Source organism: Bactrocera neohumeralis, chromosome 3 (assembly GCF_024586455.1).
Source record: "Bactrocera neohumeralis isolate Rockhampton chromosome 3, APGP_CSIRO_Bneo_wtdbg2-racon-allhic-juicebox.fasta_v2, whole genome shotgun sequence".
NCBI classification, from domain to species: Eukaryota; Metazoa; Arthropoda; class Insecta; order Diptera; family Tephritidae; genus Bactrocera; species Bactrocera neohumeralis.
In genome coordinates, this window is record NC_065920.1 from 36,581,413 (window position 1) to 36,599,800 (window position 18,388).

General features: G+C 39.8%; 2 protein-coding genes across 2 annotated transcripts in view; both read right to left on the bottom strand.

The window, feature by feature from the left end:
* The window catches only part of LOC126752996 (uncharacterized), a 30,768-nt gene extending 22,019 nt beyond the window's left edge, over positions 1-8,749 (bottom strand). The window contains exons 1-2 of the mRNA XM_050464091.1: positions 8,485-8,749; positions 7,990-8,431 (exon numbers count right to left, since the gene is read on the bottom strand). Coding sequence (XP_050320048.1) covers positions 7,990-8,431; positions 8,485-8,538 — 496 coding nt within the window. The 5' untranslated portion in view covers positions 8,539-8,749. The remainder of the gene's footprint in view (positions 1-7,989; positions 8,432-8,484) is intronic.
* Positions 8,750-10,082: 1,333 nt separating this feature from the next.
* LOC126753449 (RNA-splicing ligase RtcB homolog) lies at positions 10,083-12,347 on the bottom strand. Its single transcript, XM_050464939.1, has 5 exons — positions 11,950-12,347; positions 11,844-11,895; positions 10,988-11,782; positions 10,761-10,925; positions 10,083-10,705 (listed from the first exon to the last, which is right to left on the bottom strand). Exons 1-5 carry the CDS (start codon positions 12,228-12,230, stop codon positions 10,478-10,480), a joined length of 1,521 nt encoding a protein of 506 aa, XP_050320896.1. The 5' UTR covers positions 12,231-12,347; the 3' UTR covers positions 10,083-10,477.
* Between the last annotated feature and the right edge of the window lie 6,041 nt (positions 12,348-18,388).

An 18,388-nucleotide genomic window follows, 5' to 3' on the forward strand; every position in this document is an offset into this window, starting at 1 on the left:
ACTATGACAGATTACGTCACTTATACAATTACACTGTAAAACTTTTTTAAAAAGGTCAGTTTTACTACACGCCAATGCCAACTTTATTTAAGACAACTCACTGATATAAATGGTGTTAAACCGTCGTAATAATAGTCTTTGGCGAATTAAATTTAGGAAATTCTTGAAATATAGAAGAGTGCTTCCTCAGAGTCCCAAGGAAAGAGTGTTTGGAAAAAAATATCTCAATTTTTACTGAAGCTATCGCTTTCACGGATAGACCGACATCCGTCATTCACTTCAATTCTGATCAAGCTAATTTTGGTTCATTAGATAATATTGAGTACACACATACTCCTTATCAATCTCGATTGGTTTTAGAGGTTACAAGCTACTCTGTGTCCGCACACTCGAGTCGGATTTACGTATCCAAAACGGTTATAAACGGGCGAAGCCAATTCGACAACATTCCAATTAACTTGTTAAGAATGTATAAGAATAACTAACTGTGAGTTTGTGCATTAGTTTAATACTAATACTGCAATATGTTGCCACAGAGTCTAATGCCCGGTTTCACAGTCCATACTTACATATACTATGTTCGGACCGACATTGAGAAAACATGTTTTCGTGGGAAAAACTGGTTTTCGCACGAAAACTTGTGTTTTCGTCCATGTAAAATCTGTCAAACGAAAACACAGTTTTCGCTGAAAGCTACTTGAAAACTTAGATTCCACTCATTATAATCGGTGCCTGCTCTAGCTTAACCGATTTTTTTGGAAGACATATTTTGCCGGCCCTATATTGTCACTTGATATTTGTTTACATTCCATATACAAATACAGCTGCTCACTGTTAAGGGGATTCTCTTGTTCCTGCAAAACCCTTGCACGGTGCCCCAATTGCAGAATTTTCTTCGTGGTGCAATGGCACAACAAACACACGAAAAAAAAATGCATTCGGCATCCGTCGCTTTGTTGTTCTTCAGATGGATAATTCCTATTCGAAATTCTTCATGGTCGTGCAATGGAACGTCTGCTCCATCGTCATCGATTGAGGAATCTCTTGACCTTATACTTTCACTACCATTCAGCAGGCTGGAGAAGTGTATGCTGTGGGCATCAGTCCTAGTGACTCTCAAATCTGGAGGTTATATAAGAGTATGCTCCGGTCTTGAAACTTTCCGTTATTTGCCGCATTTTCGGTAGAAATTTCAAGCATTACCCATGTCGGCAAGCTCTTTGTACTCACATACATATTTCGGCCTCTCTCTTGTTTGTCGGCAAACCTTAGCTGCAACAAAATAGTGGCCCGAGTTGATGTTATGACTTCGAAGAGTACGCACATCCAAATCACTGAAGACGTGTCTTCCGTCTATCACAACATGATCGATCTGGTTGATAGCTTTTCGATCTGGAGGCAGCCAGGTAGCTTGGTGAATTTTCCTATGCTGGAATCTAGTACTATAGATAACCATATTTTGCCCCGACGAAGTCGATCAGCCTCAACCCATTTGGGGATGTTTCATCGTGGAGGCTGAATGTACCAACCGTTGCGCCAAAGATACCTTCTTTGTCCAATCTGGTGTAAAGTTGCCAAGCACGATTTCGAAATCTTGGCTGGGGTCGAAGGCATCTTTGGTCACTTCGTTCTTCTCTTCCGTCGAGGCGTGAACGTAAATCAACGATATGTTGAAGAACTTCCCTTCGATGCCGATTGTGATTAGACGTTCATCTACCGGGGTGAATTCTAGGACTCGGCAAAGGAGTCACAAGAACCTACTCGTCTCAGTCCTGGTCTCGTCCATTGTACTTCTTAAACGGCGGTGATGTCAGCCTTTATTTTTACGAGGACAGGAGCAGCGGCACCTTCCCAATTAAGGGACCGAACATTCCAGGTGCATGCCCTTAAATCTATTCCACGTTTTTACGTGGCGGGTTCCAAACCCAGCGTACAATCCTGGGAAGCTAGACTACCCTTTATAAATAAAAAAAAGTTTCTTTATAAAAGCCGATTTGGCTATAGCTATTCGATCTGAACAATTTGTTCACAGATTATACCGTTGCCTTTGAAAATAATCCATCCCACAGTACGTGAAGATAATTGTCAAATTTTCATACAAGAACTTGATTTAGGTCGGTCCGTTCTAATTTCGTGAAAATATCTCAACAAATAAAAAAGTTTTTCATGCAAGGACATGATTTTTGTCGTTCATTTTGTATGGCAGTAATATGTATATCCTATATCGGCGGTTCCAGGTTCTGTGGCATATTATTTATTTATTTATTTAATAAACCATACGCCAATCGGCTTTATACATCGAATAGGTAGTAAAATATACAAAATTAAGTACCAAAAAAAAAATCAAAATGATATAGAGATAAGAATGTGGATAGTGTTATATACTTATACACAATCGGTTGAAAGTAATAGCCCTGACAGACGAGCAAAATTAATGCGTTTTAAGCAACGCTAATGCGCATTGCAATTTTATGGTGACAGACGGCAGACTTGTGCATTTAGACAGATGATAGTGAAATTTGTTTATTTATTTAAAAAAAAAAAGTGAAATAAAAATGAATAAGATAAATTATTAATAGAAATTTTGGTATTTTGGTGGCGCCAGACTTCAAGCAACATCTGTCAAAAAATAGCAAAAATCGGCCATTTTTGAGCAGTGTTGCCTACTCAAATTTGTCAGGGCTATAAGTAACGAGTTGGTGGTAGATTACTCGCACATTTTTGGTGTGCGAGATGAAGGCTTGATATGTTCCTCTGTAAAAATCAATGTCTGTGTGTAGTGAGTTTACGAGAATAGCAATCCTATTATTTGGTCCGTGGTATACGTAGTTTTGTTGAGTCTTTGTTGTTTTTAACAGTCTGTTATGCCTGAGCGAGAGGCTAGTAGGAGCAAGCTCAAAACTGCTGAGTGCTTCCGAGGAGTCAATCAGACCGTTGACAATTTTGTAGAAAAATGCCGCATCAGAACCTTCCGACGCGATGTTAAGCTGTTGAGTCTGAAACAGGAGCGGATGTCCTCAGTGGATAGTCCCTGCATCCTTAACGATTGCTGGAACAACAATGTCTTGCAGAAGTTGTTTTGTATTCTCTCAACTCTGTTGATGAGTGTATCAGTATATGGAGACCAGATTACACAGCCATACTCTAGTATTGGCAGTACAAGTGAGCGGTATAGACTGACAAGAGAATTTGGGTTGTTAAAATTCCTTCCTGTTCTGATGTTGAGTCCTAGCGTTTTAAAAGATTGCACAGTTATTTTGTCAATATGCTTTCCAAATGTGAGTTTGTTATCTATTATAATTCCTAGATCCTTGATTTCGATTAATTCCTGTAAATACTCGTTGTTGAATCTGTAGTTGGTGACAATGTTGATATGAGAGCGTGAGAAGGATACGACAGCGCACTTTTTAGCATTGAGATCGAGATTATTTTTAAGGCACCAGGTTGACAGGCAGTCGATATCTTGTTGTAGTTGTATGACATCGGAATCATTAGAAATTATTCTGAATTTTTTCAAATCATCGGCATATAGCAGACATTCAGACTGTATATTGTTTACAATGTCATTGATACAAATATTAAAGAGTAGTGGTCCTAAATGCGATCCCTGAGAAACTCTAGATGGGACCTCATATTCTCTAGACAGATATCCATCAACCCTGACTTGTAGGAACCTGTCAGTTAAATATGAGTTAAGCCAATCCAGTGCGGTGCCATTGACGCCATAGTTATTGAATTTTGAGACGAGTATCATATGGTCAACACGATCAAAAGCTTTACTGAAGTCAGTGTAGATTGAATGTACCTTTTGTCCTTCATTCAGTTGTTGAGTATATAGTTGACATACAGGTAGAGATTTGACACGGTTGATCTGCCACCCACAAATCCATGTTGTTTTGTAGTGATGATATCCTTGAAGGTTAGAGATAGTTGAGCAAGAACCAACTTTTCGAAGACCTTGGCTAATGCAGATTGGATGCAGATGGGCCTGTAGTTAGTTACTTCAGATTTTGGGCCACTTTTATGTATTGGATTCGCATGTGACAGTTTCCAGCTACGAGGGAAACTACCTGATTGAAGAGAGTAGTTAAAATATGTGTGAGGGGCTCACAAAGCTCGATGGCGCAAGAAAACGTTTGATATCCCATCGGGTCCGGCACCTTTATTTGGATTTAATTTGAGTAGCTGCTTGAGAACATCATTGTATTGGACCTCTAAGCTGTGTACGTTGGTTGACGATCCATTTGAGTTAGCATCAACGAGCTGATTGCCGTTAGTATGAGTGGAAAATGTAGTCTTGAAATATGAGGCGAAAATATTGCTAATATCCGGGGCGGTGTCAGCTATTTGGTCCATCCAGGACATTGAGGATGGTATATCAATGTTATTTTGTTTTTTATCCTTTATAAACTTCCAAAAAGCGTTGGTGTCAGACTGGACCATGTTCTCAACTTTGTATACGTAATTACTGTAACATTCCGCACTGATTCTTTTGCAATCCCGCCTTGGAGTACTAAAACGGTTGTAATTGTGTTGGTTTTCCTTTTTCTTGTATTGAGTGTGTGCTAATTTTTTTAGTTTAATCTTGTTTATGAGTTCATAGGAGAACCAGCAGGGACAGGTACTGATAGATTTTTTGTTAACAGGTACATATTGCGATATTCCTTCTTCAAGACTATTGTATAGCCAATTGACTTTACTTTCAATTGTGTCGAGTTCGTACAGTACCGTCCAATTGAAGCGTTGAAGCTGAAGTAATCAGCTTTCTTGAATGAGTAACTGGCGATTCAAATGTTCTAAGTTGAGTTGAAATTTTAGATTTTTGATGATGGCGAGATGATATTTGTCCTCATAAAGGTAAAGTTTTATCCACGTAAGCCTCAACATTGCTGAAACAGAGGTCAAGAAGATTGTTCTGGAGGTTGTTTATGTTATTTATTTGGATGCCTTCTAGTAAAGCAAGTCCATCGTATACAAATTTGTCGCAATCGGCTCGGGGGATGCTGTCTGGCAAGTTGAAGTCCCCTACGATTATTAGCTTTGCGTAATTGAATTTCACATTGATGTAGTTTAGAGTTGTTAGTAGTTAACGATAAGTTTCTAGTGTTGTAAGAGGCGGCATATATACACATCCAACAATAATATCATGTACAGTACCTTTCACTTTTACGAAGATCAATTCCAAATATCTTTCATCTATGGTAATTAAATCAGCATGGATATGACGTTTGACGGCATTGAGGACGCCACCACCACGCTCTAGGCCGGTGCATATAGGATCTCTATCTCTTCTAAAAATAGTATAAGTGCTATCAATTACCTCTCCATCATTGATTGACGAGTTTAAACACGACTCAGTGATACAGAGTAGATCATAACCACTAGCCGCTGATACTGTCATACATTTAGGCAGCTTTGTCCGAAGGCCTCTAGTGTTTTGGTAATAAATCCAAAGAGTCTTCAGGTTTTTTTTCTCACTGATAGAACGAAAATTTTTGTTCACTATCTGCGGTACTCCTCGAATATATTTGATGGTTTTGCTTGTGTCACCACATTTGCCAAGAGCATCGAGTCTGGATCCTAGCCCACAGAGATGAGTATGCTGTGCTGGAGTCTGATCAGAGTAGTAACTGTCATTCCATCACGTTGGTTAAGCTTGAAAATCTCCCTAGCGTGGGTCGCTGAATGAGTCTCGATGAGCAGGGGACGTGTACGGCCGGTTGACGGACGACCTAGTCTTCGAATCTTGAGTTGAGATATCTTGGCAGAGATTTCAGGGGGTAAGACTGCCGAGAGCGAAATTTTGTCGGTTTCCAGTCTGTCATTACCAGCAGCATTAGTAGGGTTAGTGATGCCAACGGCAATGACATTACTCTATCTCCTTTTTCGATCGTTCATCTCCTTTGTGATGTCTTCCGGAGATGATACATTCCTGAAGGAGTTGAAGTTAGAACATTTTTTTTTCAGTGGCAACGCTCAGCTTGGAAAGCTTGTGTACTTCTTTCTTGAGTCCAGCGATACTTTCCCTGATGGTTTGTTTAAAATTATCAAATTTGTTATTGAATATTTGGGAAAATTATTCGAAACAATTCTCAAGAAGCAATCAATACTGTCATCTCCGCTAACATCTGACTCCTCGTCAGATGCAATATCGATGTCTCTAACACTAACCTCAAATGCACTGCATACGGCGCATCTCCACCGTTCATCATGTTTTTTGATATTAGTAGCAATGACTTTAAATTCTTCATTACTCAGTTTTAGACATTCAACGTGGTACCATTTCTGACATAATGCACATCTTAGATCTTTTGTATTTTTTCGTACTGGTTCAGAGCAGCTACCGCATGCGCTAGCATCAACTTGCTTCTTGGGAGGCATGCTGAGTATCAGTGTATTCGCACTTATAAATGTAAACAAACGCGAGTTGATCAATATTGTTGTGCAATAAGGGCAGAAGTAAATAAATTATACTTATAAGTTTACTTATTAATTATAATTATAAATTAATACAAATTAATACTTGTTTTCACTAATGTTTACTTATTATAACGGAGCGCTCTTAACATACACGTCGATCGGTAGCCCTCATAGAATATGACAACATATACTGAATATTTACTGGACAATATTCAACAAATTGAATATTATCAATCATTTTATGTTTACTTAACAGGTTCTAAACGGCGTGAACCACTGGTGGTCCACGGGCACTGCGCTTATCTGGCGGCGTGGTAAAATATATTTTAAAGCATCTTTAAGTGCATTAATATAACAAAGGCAGAAATCAAAAATTCTAAAATAAGATATTTCAAACGTTCCTATATACAAATGAGCAAAAATATTTGATTCCCAAGACAGCCGGTTCTACGCACCGGAATTGACCGGGTTTTATCTGGCCAAGGGCTGTTCAAAAAAAAATCTCATAGATATGTTGCCGCTAGTGGACAGACTTCTTTAAGAATTTAACTTCAGAAGATATGCGAGATTACTGATTACTTAATTATTTCATTATAATGAAACCATAATGAATTGGTAAGTTTGAATGAAAACCTTTATTATTTTTTTGTTTTAAATAAATTAGGAACTGGATCCTGTAAATTATTTAACTTAACTAAGCATATTGACAAAATAACTGTGCAATCTTTTAAAATGCTAGGATTCATCATCAAAACAGGAAGGGATTTCAACAACCCAAATTCTCTTGTCAGTCTATACCGCTCACTTGTACTGCCAATACTAGAGTATGGCTGTGTAATCTGGTCTCCATATACTGATACACTCATCAACAGAGTTGAGAGAATACAAAACAACTTCTGCAAGACATTGTTGTTCCAGCAATCGTTAAGGATGCAGGGACTATCCACTGAGGACATCCGCTCCTGTTTCAGACTCAACAGCTTAACATCGCGTCGGAAGGTTCTGATGCGGCATTTTTCTACAAAATTGTCAACGGTCTGATTGACTCCTCGGAAGCACTCAGCAGTTTTGAGCTTGCTCCTACTAGCCTCTCGCTCAGGCATAACAGACTGTTAAAAACAACAAAGACTCAACGAAACTACGTATACCACGGACCAAATAATTGGATTGCTAATCTCGTAAACTCACTACATGCAGACATTGATTTTTACGGAGGAACATATCAAGCCTTCATCTCGCACACCAAAAATTTGCGAGTAATCTACCACTAACTCGTTACTTACATTCAACGGATTGTGTATATATAACACTTTCCACATTCTTATCTCTATATCATTTTGTTTTTTTTTTTTTTTTGTACTTAATTTTGTATATTTTACTACCGATTGGCCTATGGTTTATTAAATAAATAAATATATGTACAATATTATAGGGTCTCCGACTTTTTTAAATACTTTAGATTCAGTTATCCTGTATTAACCTATTCAAACACTGTTCCTGGAATTACTAAACTTTAAAAATTAACTTTTGATAAAAACTTTTAACTTCTCTTGTACCAGGCTTACTTACCCACTTCTTTCGCATTCATTATTTTTTTATGTTTATCAGGCACGGAATTTATCCCAAAATCTAGTTCCATTGATTCAATATCATAAATTGATTTCAGGGACGAATGTTCTTCTTGCTGAAAGTCGCATTCCTTCATATTCAAACGCTTTGACTCAATTGTTCTTTTTTTAACTGAAATTTTTGAGAAACTTTTTTCGAATTTTTGTTGCTTTCCTAAACTGCTTTCACTTGATTTGGTTAGGGATCCAAATCCAGCAAATTCACTTTCTGTATCACTTATTTCAATATGATTTATGTCGCCATCGCCACTTATTACACAAATGTTTATACTATCCTGGGATTTTCTCTCCCGAAATAAAGACGCACATTGCTGTAATTCTTTTGAACTATAAAGGGTTTCTGGTTGTAACTCGTTGGAACTTTTGGATTGTGCAGAACTCCGCTAAGAAAGAAAACATTTTTATATCAAACTTATATCCTTAACAAAATTCTCACCTTAAAGAAATGAACGGAATTTTGGATTTCTGCAACTCTGCCTCTACCTTGCATACCTAACTATGTAACTAAAGATTTTTTATTACAACTACTTTTGTTGTTCCAAATTCACAGTAATTATAATTCCTTTGATATTAACATCGTTTAATCTACTAAATTCACTGAGTTTTATTAAATTTTTATGTTTTTCATTCCTTATCACCCAAGAAATTTATACCAGCAAAAGAATATGCTATTGAGAAAAAATACTGACACTTCGCTTTAGTCCCACTTTCGAACTGACATAAAAACAGGGTTGCTTAAAGATGAAGAAACGTATGCAAATAGAACAACAGCAGGAAACAATTGACTTCAAAATTTGAAAAAACTTTATAATTGTATTAGCTAAGAAAGGGTACTGAATAATTATTTAATTTTAGTATACAATTGCATTAAGATGTATTGAACAATTTATTGCAGTAGTAAGCAATTAAATAACTGATTTTTACAGTGCTAACGATAGATATCCAGTGTGATATGTAAGGTGCAGTGCTGACAGTAATTGTACATCAGATAAAAGTATAGTTACCGTTGATTTTTTACAAATTTGTTTATATATTTTACTTATACACATTACTTGCTTGAATTTTATATTTCTGATGTGTAAATACCTATTTTTTATAAAATGTATTACCCCTTATTGCTATAAGATTATAGTTGCGTTATGCTTGTGTTGTGCACCATAACAGGATTGTTATTTGCGGAAGGTTACAGAAGCAAGGCTATTTGAAATCCAGATAACAACCTTAAGTTTAATTTTGTTAGTACCTCGACGGAAAATTGGGACATCTCTGTCTATGAACTCATTTTTTCAGTTTTTTATTTGCATATATTTATAAAAATACAGCATTTATGTGCTGAACACAATGCTTGCGACAGACTGCAGCAGCACGACAGTGAACTGAAAATGGCGTCGTGAACCCTACTACATGAACATTTGTGAGAAGGCAGCAAAAACACAAAATGGCCGGCATGTACACAAGACAACACAGCTCTCCATTTTGCATGTACACAATTTCGTTGTGGCCATACTAATACCTAGCACTTTAATGAAATTTTAATATTTTGTTCAAAGTGAAATTTTTTATGCAAAAAATAAGTAAATAGGTAAATTTATTTGTTTTAAATTATAAATTGTTATTACAAATGATATAATATAGCTATTTTATGCTTTTATTTGTAAAATAACGTCACGTTTGTTAGAGCTTTGAATATTTTACATTTTACATATTAGTGGCATCACCACTCTACCTCATATGTCTACTGTCAACTCTACTGTCGTTGGCAAATATAGGATATTGAAGTTAGCGAGAGCGACAACTTTCGGCCTGCAGTCGTGTAGTCGTGCAGCTGTCAAAATAACTGTGTCCCTAAGAACGTGTGTGTTTTAATATTTGACAGATGTCGTTTGCAGTCTGTCGCGAGCATTCTGTTCAGCACATTAAGCACAATTATTTGAATTATAATATTAATTCATCAATAGTTAATTTTTTTAAGAACAATTTTGATAAAGTATGCAGTTTGAAAAGTTCTTAAGTAAATAAAAAATAAAGTATACATATTTTCTTCAGAGGTATTCAATGTATTTAAACTAAGAAATTTCGCAAAATTCTCTTGAGGAGTTCCTGATTTTGACATTTCTACTTACTATAATAATGCATAGGATAATATGCACAAAGTAACAACAGAAAAACCAATTGGTTGCAATTTGGCATTCTGCTGTCAAACAGCAGCTATAAATTCTCGCACAATTATAAATGCATTGTTTAACCAAAATTCTCTAATTGGTATATGCTGACATTATTGGTTTGAAATTCTAGTATTACAAATTCCGATAAATTTCGAATCAATTTTAACAAAATCAATAAATTTTTAGTATTTGCTAAAACAGTACATACATATATGTATGTCTAAACACACGTGAAGTTCTCACAGGCAAATTTACTTTGAATATTCACCCTTTAATTACTGCAATTGGACGTAATTTTATACATTTTTTGCTAATTCCTGCCATGTGACAAGTATCAACGACATCAGTAACATCCTTGTAAGATTCTGGTGCTTCCTCCATTACAAGTTTGGGTGATGCCACACGTATAGCAATACCCATTTCGTCCAATTTTTCAAGAACATCCTTGTAATCTAAGTTTCGTCGTGACTTAGCACGTGATAAAGCGCGCCCCTTTAGAATATCATTAAAATAATATAAAGAAAAACTATATAATTAGTAGGCATACCGCTCCATGACATGTAGAGCCAAAAGTTTCATGCATCCCTTTTTCGGTTCCAGTTAGCACGTAACTGCATGTTCCCATTGTACCGCCTACCAAAACAGGTTGGCCAGTCAATTGATAGTCCACTGGTATAAGAGGATGATGTGGTGGAAAAGCCCGTGTTGATCCCTATTAATTAAAATTCCTTATTATGCATATCAAATAAAGTTATTATTTATATTAAAGCTAACCTTTCTATGCACCAACAATTGTTTTTCCTTGCCGTTGACGATGTGATTTTCTACTTTTGCAATGTTATGAGACACATCATAAATCACGTGCATATCAAGATCATCAGGAGTTGTGTTGAACATTTTGGCGAAAGATTGCCGCGTGAGAAAAGTCATCGAGCTTCGATTAACCCAAGCAAAATTTGCGGCAGCTGCCATGGCTTTCAGATAATCCTGGCCTTCTTGTGAGTTTATGCGAGCACATGCTAATTGCCTGTCATTTGTTTCAATATGATCTCGTTTCATGGCTTTCTCCATTTGAACCAAAGCGTCAGTAGCAACTTGATGTCCAAATCCTCGACTGCCAGAATGTATCATAACACATACTTGACCTTTTTCTTCAATTCCCATTTTACTAGCGCTCCATTTATCATAAATTTCATCAACAATTTGAATTTCAGCATAATGATTACCTGCTCCTAATGTTCCCAATTGCGGAAGACCTCGCTTTTTTGCACGCAAACTTACTTTTGAGGGATCCGCGTTTAACATACGACCATATTCTTCACAGTGCTCTTTGTCTTCAGCCCACACATATCCTTCACGAAGAGACCAATCCATGCCCATTTCAAGAGCCTCTTCCATGTCATGGGCATTCATTGGGATGATACCTTTAGAACCAACTCCAACTGGAATGTGGTCAAAGAGAGATTGCGCCAATTGTTCTTTAACAGGTTGAACATCTTTTTCAAAGAGATTTGTACGCAGTAAACGTACACCGCAATTGATATCAAAACCAACTCCTCCTGGACTTACCTGCAAAGTTATATATGTATAAAAATATCAAATATTTCTGAATTTTATTTTTTGTGCTTACAATTGATGTGGGATCGTGCATATCAAATGCGGCCATATTTCCAATAGCAAATCTAAAACAAAATTGCATATGCATAATAACTCTTAATTAATTGAATGTTACTTACCCATAACCAGAATGAATATCCGGGAGCCCAATAGATCGTCCAACAATGCCTGGCAAAGCAGCCACATTAGCTATTTGCTTTACTCCTGGCAAGAAACCACCAACTGCTCCCGGTCTACATGAATTTTTAAGCTCTTCTAACATGAGCCGTTCTAACCGGCTGTTTACATAGAAACACCCTTCCACTTTCATATTGGGCTGAAATTCTTTTTTTATCCTCCAGCAGCAATCGCTTATCTTCTCGAGATATTTCAATTCTTCGTTATAAGGCCTCACAACCATATTGCCAATTACAGTACCAATATCAAAAAGTAATACAATATACAATAAAATTTAATTAAATGCTTGCTCTACGGTGCTGTAGATGTCTGGTAGAGAATGTAGAACACAGTAGAATACGAAGACGTAGATTAATGTGCTGAACACATAGAGAGCGACAGACATAAAGCAACATCTGTTAAATATTAAAGGACGACAGTAGAGATATGATGTAGAGTGGTGATGCCACTAATATGTAAAATGTAAAATTATTCAAAGCTCTAACAAACGTGACGTTATTTTACAAATAAAAGCATAAAATAGCTCTATTATATCATTAGTAATAACAATTTATAATTTAAAACAAATAAATTGACCTATTTACTTATTTTTTGCATAAAAAATTTCACTTTGAACAAAATATTAAAATTTCTTTAAAGTGCTAGGTATTAGTATGGCCACAACGAAATTGTGTACATGCCGGCCATTGTGTTGTTGCTGCCTTCTCACAAATGTTCATGTAGTAGGATTCACGACGCCATTTTCAGTTCACTGTCGTGCTGCTGCAGTCTGTCGCGCTCATTGTGTTTAGCACTTGAAGTCTGTCGCTCCCTATGTGTTCAGCACATAAGGCAATGCATATTTAAAAATTAACACATGTTTACATTGATTAAAATAAACTTTTTGAGGATGCAATATTGATGGATTACGATCCATATTACTAAATTATTTAAATATTTTGAACTCCGGATCGAGGATCGTGGATCCTGTGATCAAAGCTGTACGTTTTTACATATGTAAATTGGTGATACGAAGGAAAAAAATATAGATAAAAATATAAACTGCGGAAGTTTTCTAATTGTTCTATTTAATTATATTTATATTAACATATTTTTTCAAAGATCTAGTGAATTATTTATATTTTTTGATCCAGTGCTTTCTTTGCATTCTTTTCTTCAATACCATAAAAAGTTTTCTTCAGGGCAGAAACTTAAATAAATAATAAACAAAACAATTTTTTTTAAAATAATTTTTTCAAAAAACCGATCTATTTTATATTATATCTATATATATATATATTTCTATTATATCTATTGAACGTGTAGCATTTACCCGCGATCTATCAATCATCCCTTATGAATCACGATCCATATATCACAAAAAGTATTGGACATGTGACAGGTTCATTTATATTATATATAAAAATATGAACTAACTATTTTAAGCAATGCCCAATCAAGAATTTCGCTGCTTATCTAGGGAATTGTTAAATTTCAAAATTTTTGATAAACCATTGAGTTTGTTTAGAGTTGTTTCCAGTCGAAATTTTAATGCCATCGACTGAAATATTGAGCAGATAATTCATGGTTCACCACTTTACCCCGGATGAGAACGTTGTGTGATTGACTGCGTCAAAAGCTTTTAGTCCTCTCAAAGGGTACAAGTTTTGTATGCGTGTCTGGGGTGGCCCCAGAAAAGGTGCGTGGTAAGACCGTGTCAGCTCGCTCGCAAGGCGGCGGAACCAGCAACCGTGGCCCGGTCAGTGCTACATTGTCCGCAAGGCGTGGCGATGGAAGGACAGCGCCCTCGGACACGTATGCTCAAGCTGCGAAGCGGAAAAGCGGCCAGATCACGCCGTAGGAGCCCCCCAGCTCCAAAAGGTTGAGGGGCAGCAACACAAAGGCAGCCGGAGGCCAACCATACGAACCGGCACCCCACCGGGTGGAGGAGGGGCGGCGCCGATATGCGGATGCTGTCAAAGGCATCCGCATGGCTGTACTGCCATGGAAGAGGTGTTCAGAGGGACTGAATACGCGGCATCCTTCCTGGGAGTGGACTTTAAAGGAGGTATGATACAAGTGGTCCGCCAACTGACTGCGGGAGTTCGCCCTACAGATGGGGGACTGGAAGGGTCCTGTCCTCTGCGTGAAGAGGGCGGAAGATTTGCCAATCATACACAGCATGACAATGTTCCTCCCTCGATGCGGTATGGATCTGGTAAAAAATCAGAACCTGGGCCTCAGCATCTCGTCCTGGCGCGTCGTCAACAGCAAGGTGGAGAAAATAGGCGACATGATAGGTTGGAGATTGTACTTGTACATTGACGACGAATCGGACAAGTACGTCCGGGCAGCGAGCTTCCGCCTGTTCTCCTGGTTCAGCACGGTGGTCATGCGGCTCCACAAGCCTGCAGGCACTGGAAGCAAAGGAGCAGAAAAGGCTGCGACTGAACAAAGCAGGGGTGTCGAAAAACAGGCAGAGACTGTGGCAGCCCCGGAGGCAGTAGCAATGCAGGTGGACGAGGTGGCAAATCACCCCAGCGAAAGCAGGACTGGACAGGCAATGCCAGCGGCGACCATCGACGTTCCTGATATTAGTTCCTGCGGTAAGGGAGCAGAGCTACCCCCCCCGCAGGAACTCCTCGAGGGGCAAGGAGACCCACTGGACGGCAGCGTGATTGACGGCGGGGAAGAGGATCTACCCTTCCTCGAACCATTATTAAAATGGCCGTCAATACGGAAATTTTCCAGGTGAACCTGCATCACATCCGCTGTCATAGCGAACAGGTTCACAGCGGAGAAACTGGGCATACTGCTGATCCAAGAGCCTTGGGCCCATAGAGGAGAGGTTAAAGGCCTCAAAAAGGAGTCAAATAAGGTAATGTGGGATCTCTCTAGAGAGAGACCTAGAACTTGCATAGTGGTCAAGAATAACATTGAATTCTTCTGCATTTCAGAGTTCCTGCCGCAGGATCTGGTAGTGGTGCAAGCCAGAGACTTCGAAGGCAAGGACTTCGTCCTGGCTTCACCCTACTTCCCAGGAGAGGTATCCACGGCACCCCCGGAGGTGGTGGAAAGGCTGGTGGAACATTGTAGAAGGCATAGGCTTCCCCTTATTATTGGGTGCGACGCAAACTCCCACCATGTGGAAAGGGACAGTACCAACTGCAACTTAAGAGGTGAGTCTCTTTTAGAATATATAGTAGGAAATAACTTAGTGATAGAGAATGAAGGGTGTGAACCTACATTCATAACTATAAACAGGAAGGAGGTGTTGGACATCACCTTGAGCAATAAGCCCACAAACGGATTGGTCTCGCAATGGAGAGTCTCGACAGAGCCCTCTTTGTCAGACCACTGGATTTTAAGGTTCACGCTAAAGGTAGAGGTCAGGAAACTCCTCCCCAGGCGCAACCTTCGGAAGGCGAATTGGGATGCCTTTAGGGATATACTAAGTGAGGAATTGAGCAGGGGGCGGCAGACTGATAATAGCGTTTCTGAGTTAAACGAGTATGTTATTAACGCTTACTCGTATCATGGCAGCTGCCCCCTACAAGTGATCACAGACAGACGAAACTGTCCATGGTGGTCAAGAAAACTAGCTGACCTCCGGTAGAAAGTACGCAGCCTATTGAACAAAGCGAAAGGTACTGGGTCTGGGAAGAATACAGGAGCTATATCACCTTATACAATAAGGAGATTAGATCTGCAAAGCAGGTTAGCTTCAGGAGATTCTGCGAGAATGTCACCTCAGCACCAGAGGCAGCCCGGCTGCATAAAGCTCTGGCCAGAGGCACAAATGACGCAGTAGTAGCAATCAAAAGAGGAGATGGGACATTTGCGACCAATATCTACCCGTGATCGAACACAGGCCATCCCGCGAGGATTGGAGTATCGCCAAACAGCTATTTACGGCGGACTCGATCAGGTGGGCAATGGCCTCGTTTGAGAGATTCAAGTCTCCGAGAGTGGATGGCATCTTTGCAGCGCTGTTACAACAGGGGGAGCAGTATTTACTGCCTCACCTGGTTCGGCTGCTGAGAGAAAGCCTGGCAATGGCGTACATCCCCGAAGTATGGAGGACATCGAAGGTGATCTTCATACCCAAGGTAGGTAGGAAAGACTACTCATTGGCGAAATCCTTCAGGCCAATCAGTCTAACGTCTTTCCTACGAAAAACCGTGGAGAAGATCGTGGACCAGCGCTGAAGAGAGCACCCCTGCATGCGCCTCAGCATGCCTACAGAGCGGGCAGATCTACAAGTACTGCTCTGTACCAGATAACCTCTGAGATAGAGAGTTCACTGGAGCATGGAGAGGTGATGCCTTGCGCGTTCTTGGACATCGAAGGTGCCTCTGATAACACGTCTCATAAGAGTGTAGCCAAGGCACTGGAGAAAAGGAATGTGGCAGCACCGGTGCGTAGATGGATTGAAGCCGTACTGCGCACCAGAGTTGCTGAGACCACAGTAGGTGATAAGAGGATTCGTCTCGGCACAACAAGAGGCTGCCCACAGGGAGGTGTGTTATCACCCCTACTATGAAGTCTGGTCGTAGACGACCTGTTAGTACTGCTAACGAACAATGGGATCCGCTGCCAAGGGTATGCGGACGATATTGTAATTATAGCAAAAGGTAAATACGAAGACAATCTCTGTGACCTAATAAAAAGAAGTCTAAACATCGCGAAGAGGTGGTGTAGGGAGGTTGAATTGAATATCAATCCCTCCAAGACGACCATAGGCCCGTTTACGAGACGCAGGTCCCTACCCGGTCTCAGGAATCTCACACTTGGGGGCAGAGAGATAGGGATGACCAGCAGTGTCAAATACCTCGGTTTGATGCTAGATTCTACTTTGCGGTGGAAGCAGCATGTAAACCTGACCTTGGTCAAAGCAACAAAAGCTTTAATGGTGTGCAATCGGCTGGCGGGAAAGTCCTGGGGCTGTAAGCCAAGGATCGTTAGGTGGTTGTACACCATGATAGTGCGACCAATAATCACATACGGGGTGGTGGCCTGGGCCTCAATAGCGTCGCAGACCTCGGTAAAGACCAAACTATCGAAGCTGCAGCGGCTAGTCAGTGTCTGCATGACGGGCGCAATGCGCACTTGTCCAACGTCAGCACTGGAGGTTCTGCTGGAACTTACTCCGCTTCATTTGGTTATTGATCAGGTAGCCAAGCACACAATTCTGCAAATAACGGCAGAGGGGTGGGGCAAAGGCAGGGTAATCTCGTCCCAGAGGAAAACAGTTAACTTCAAGAAAAAGTTTAAGGTCACCCTCGGCAGCAAAGACGAGTGGAATGACTCCAATCTCGAGCTGATGTTGAGGAATAGCACGCAGAGGTGGCACACCGATGGCTCGAAAATGTCGGAGGGAATCGGGCAGGTATCGCGGACCCACGCACTAAGCTCTCCATACCCACGCATTTTCCAGGCAGAAGTTTTTGCCATAAGTCGGTGTATAGAAATAAACCTCCATCGCAACTACCGCAAAGAGCGAATAGCCATTTTCAGCGATAGTTAAGCGGCGTTAAAAGCGATTTCCTCTTACGAAATCAAATCTCCTTTAGTGCAGGAGAGCAGGGAAAGGCTGAACGTAACCAGGTACACCTAATTTGGGTGCCTGGTCACAGAGGTATAGCCGGTAACGAACCGGCGGACGAGCTAGCCCGCTCCGCAGCCTCCACCAAGATGGTGGGACCCGAACCCTTTATTGGGGTAGGTTTCCGTGCCATAAAGGAGCTACCCCGCAAGGAAAAAGGAGTAGGCAGGGAAGAGCATTGGCAGCAAACACGTGGTATGAGACATGCCGAGTTGCTAATTGGAGGATACAACTTGAGTAGGTTCAAAGTTGTAATAAACCTTCCCAAGAACAAACTCAGGCTACTGGTGACATGGTATACCGGCCACTGCAAGCTGGACTTGCGCTAACTGCCGGTTCTGCGACTGGGAGCTTGAACACTGAGCACTGTCTGTAGCCGCAGGACTAAGGCCCTTGGATCCATGTTTCCGGATAGGGATCGCATAGCCTCATTAGCACCTGGAAGTCTATTGAACTTCATCAATGCGCTAGGGCTAGGTGAGTCTATGTGAGTTAGGAGAGGGCACAATAGACCCAATAGGTCGCGGTGCATTCCTCATCTTTCGGTAAAGGTTCAGGAGAGCGGCTTTTCCGAAAACGTAGACCAGTTTTCAGGGGAAATATCTTAAAATACTTGTTTTTAATTCTACTTTACGAATATATATGGCGCGTGCGTTTAAAAACAATATTTTCTTTGTTTTAATAAAAAAAAACATCGTATTTCCCGAAATTAAAAATTCACTTTTACATTTAACACGTTTTTAGAAGTTAAAAATATATTTTCTATCAATTATAAGTATACACGTATACAGATGTTG

Excerpts from the sequence above, each read along its gene's own strand:
- LOC126753449 (XM_050464939.1), bottom strand. The coding sequence starts at position 12,230 with ATGGTTGTGAGGCCTTATAACGAAGAATTGAAATATCTCGAGAAGATA. Across the intron at positions 11,783-11,843 it reads TGCACGATCCCACATCAATT|GTAAGTCCAGGAGGAGTTGG; the intron begins GTAAGCACAAAA and ends ATAACTTTGCAG. Across the intron at positions 10,706-10,760 it reads GCTCTACATGTCATGGAGCG|GGGCGCGCTTTATCACGTGC; the intron begins GTATGCCTACTA and ends GATATTCTAAAG.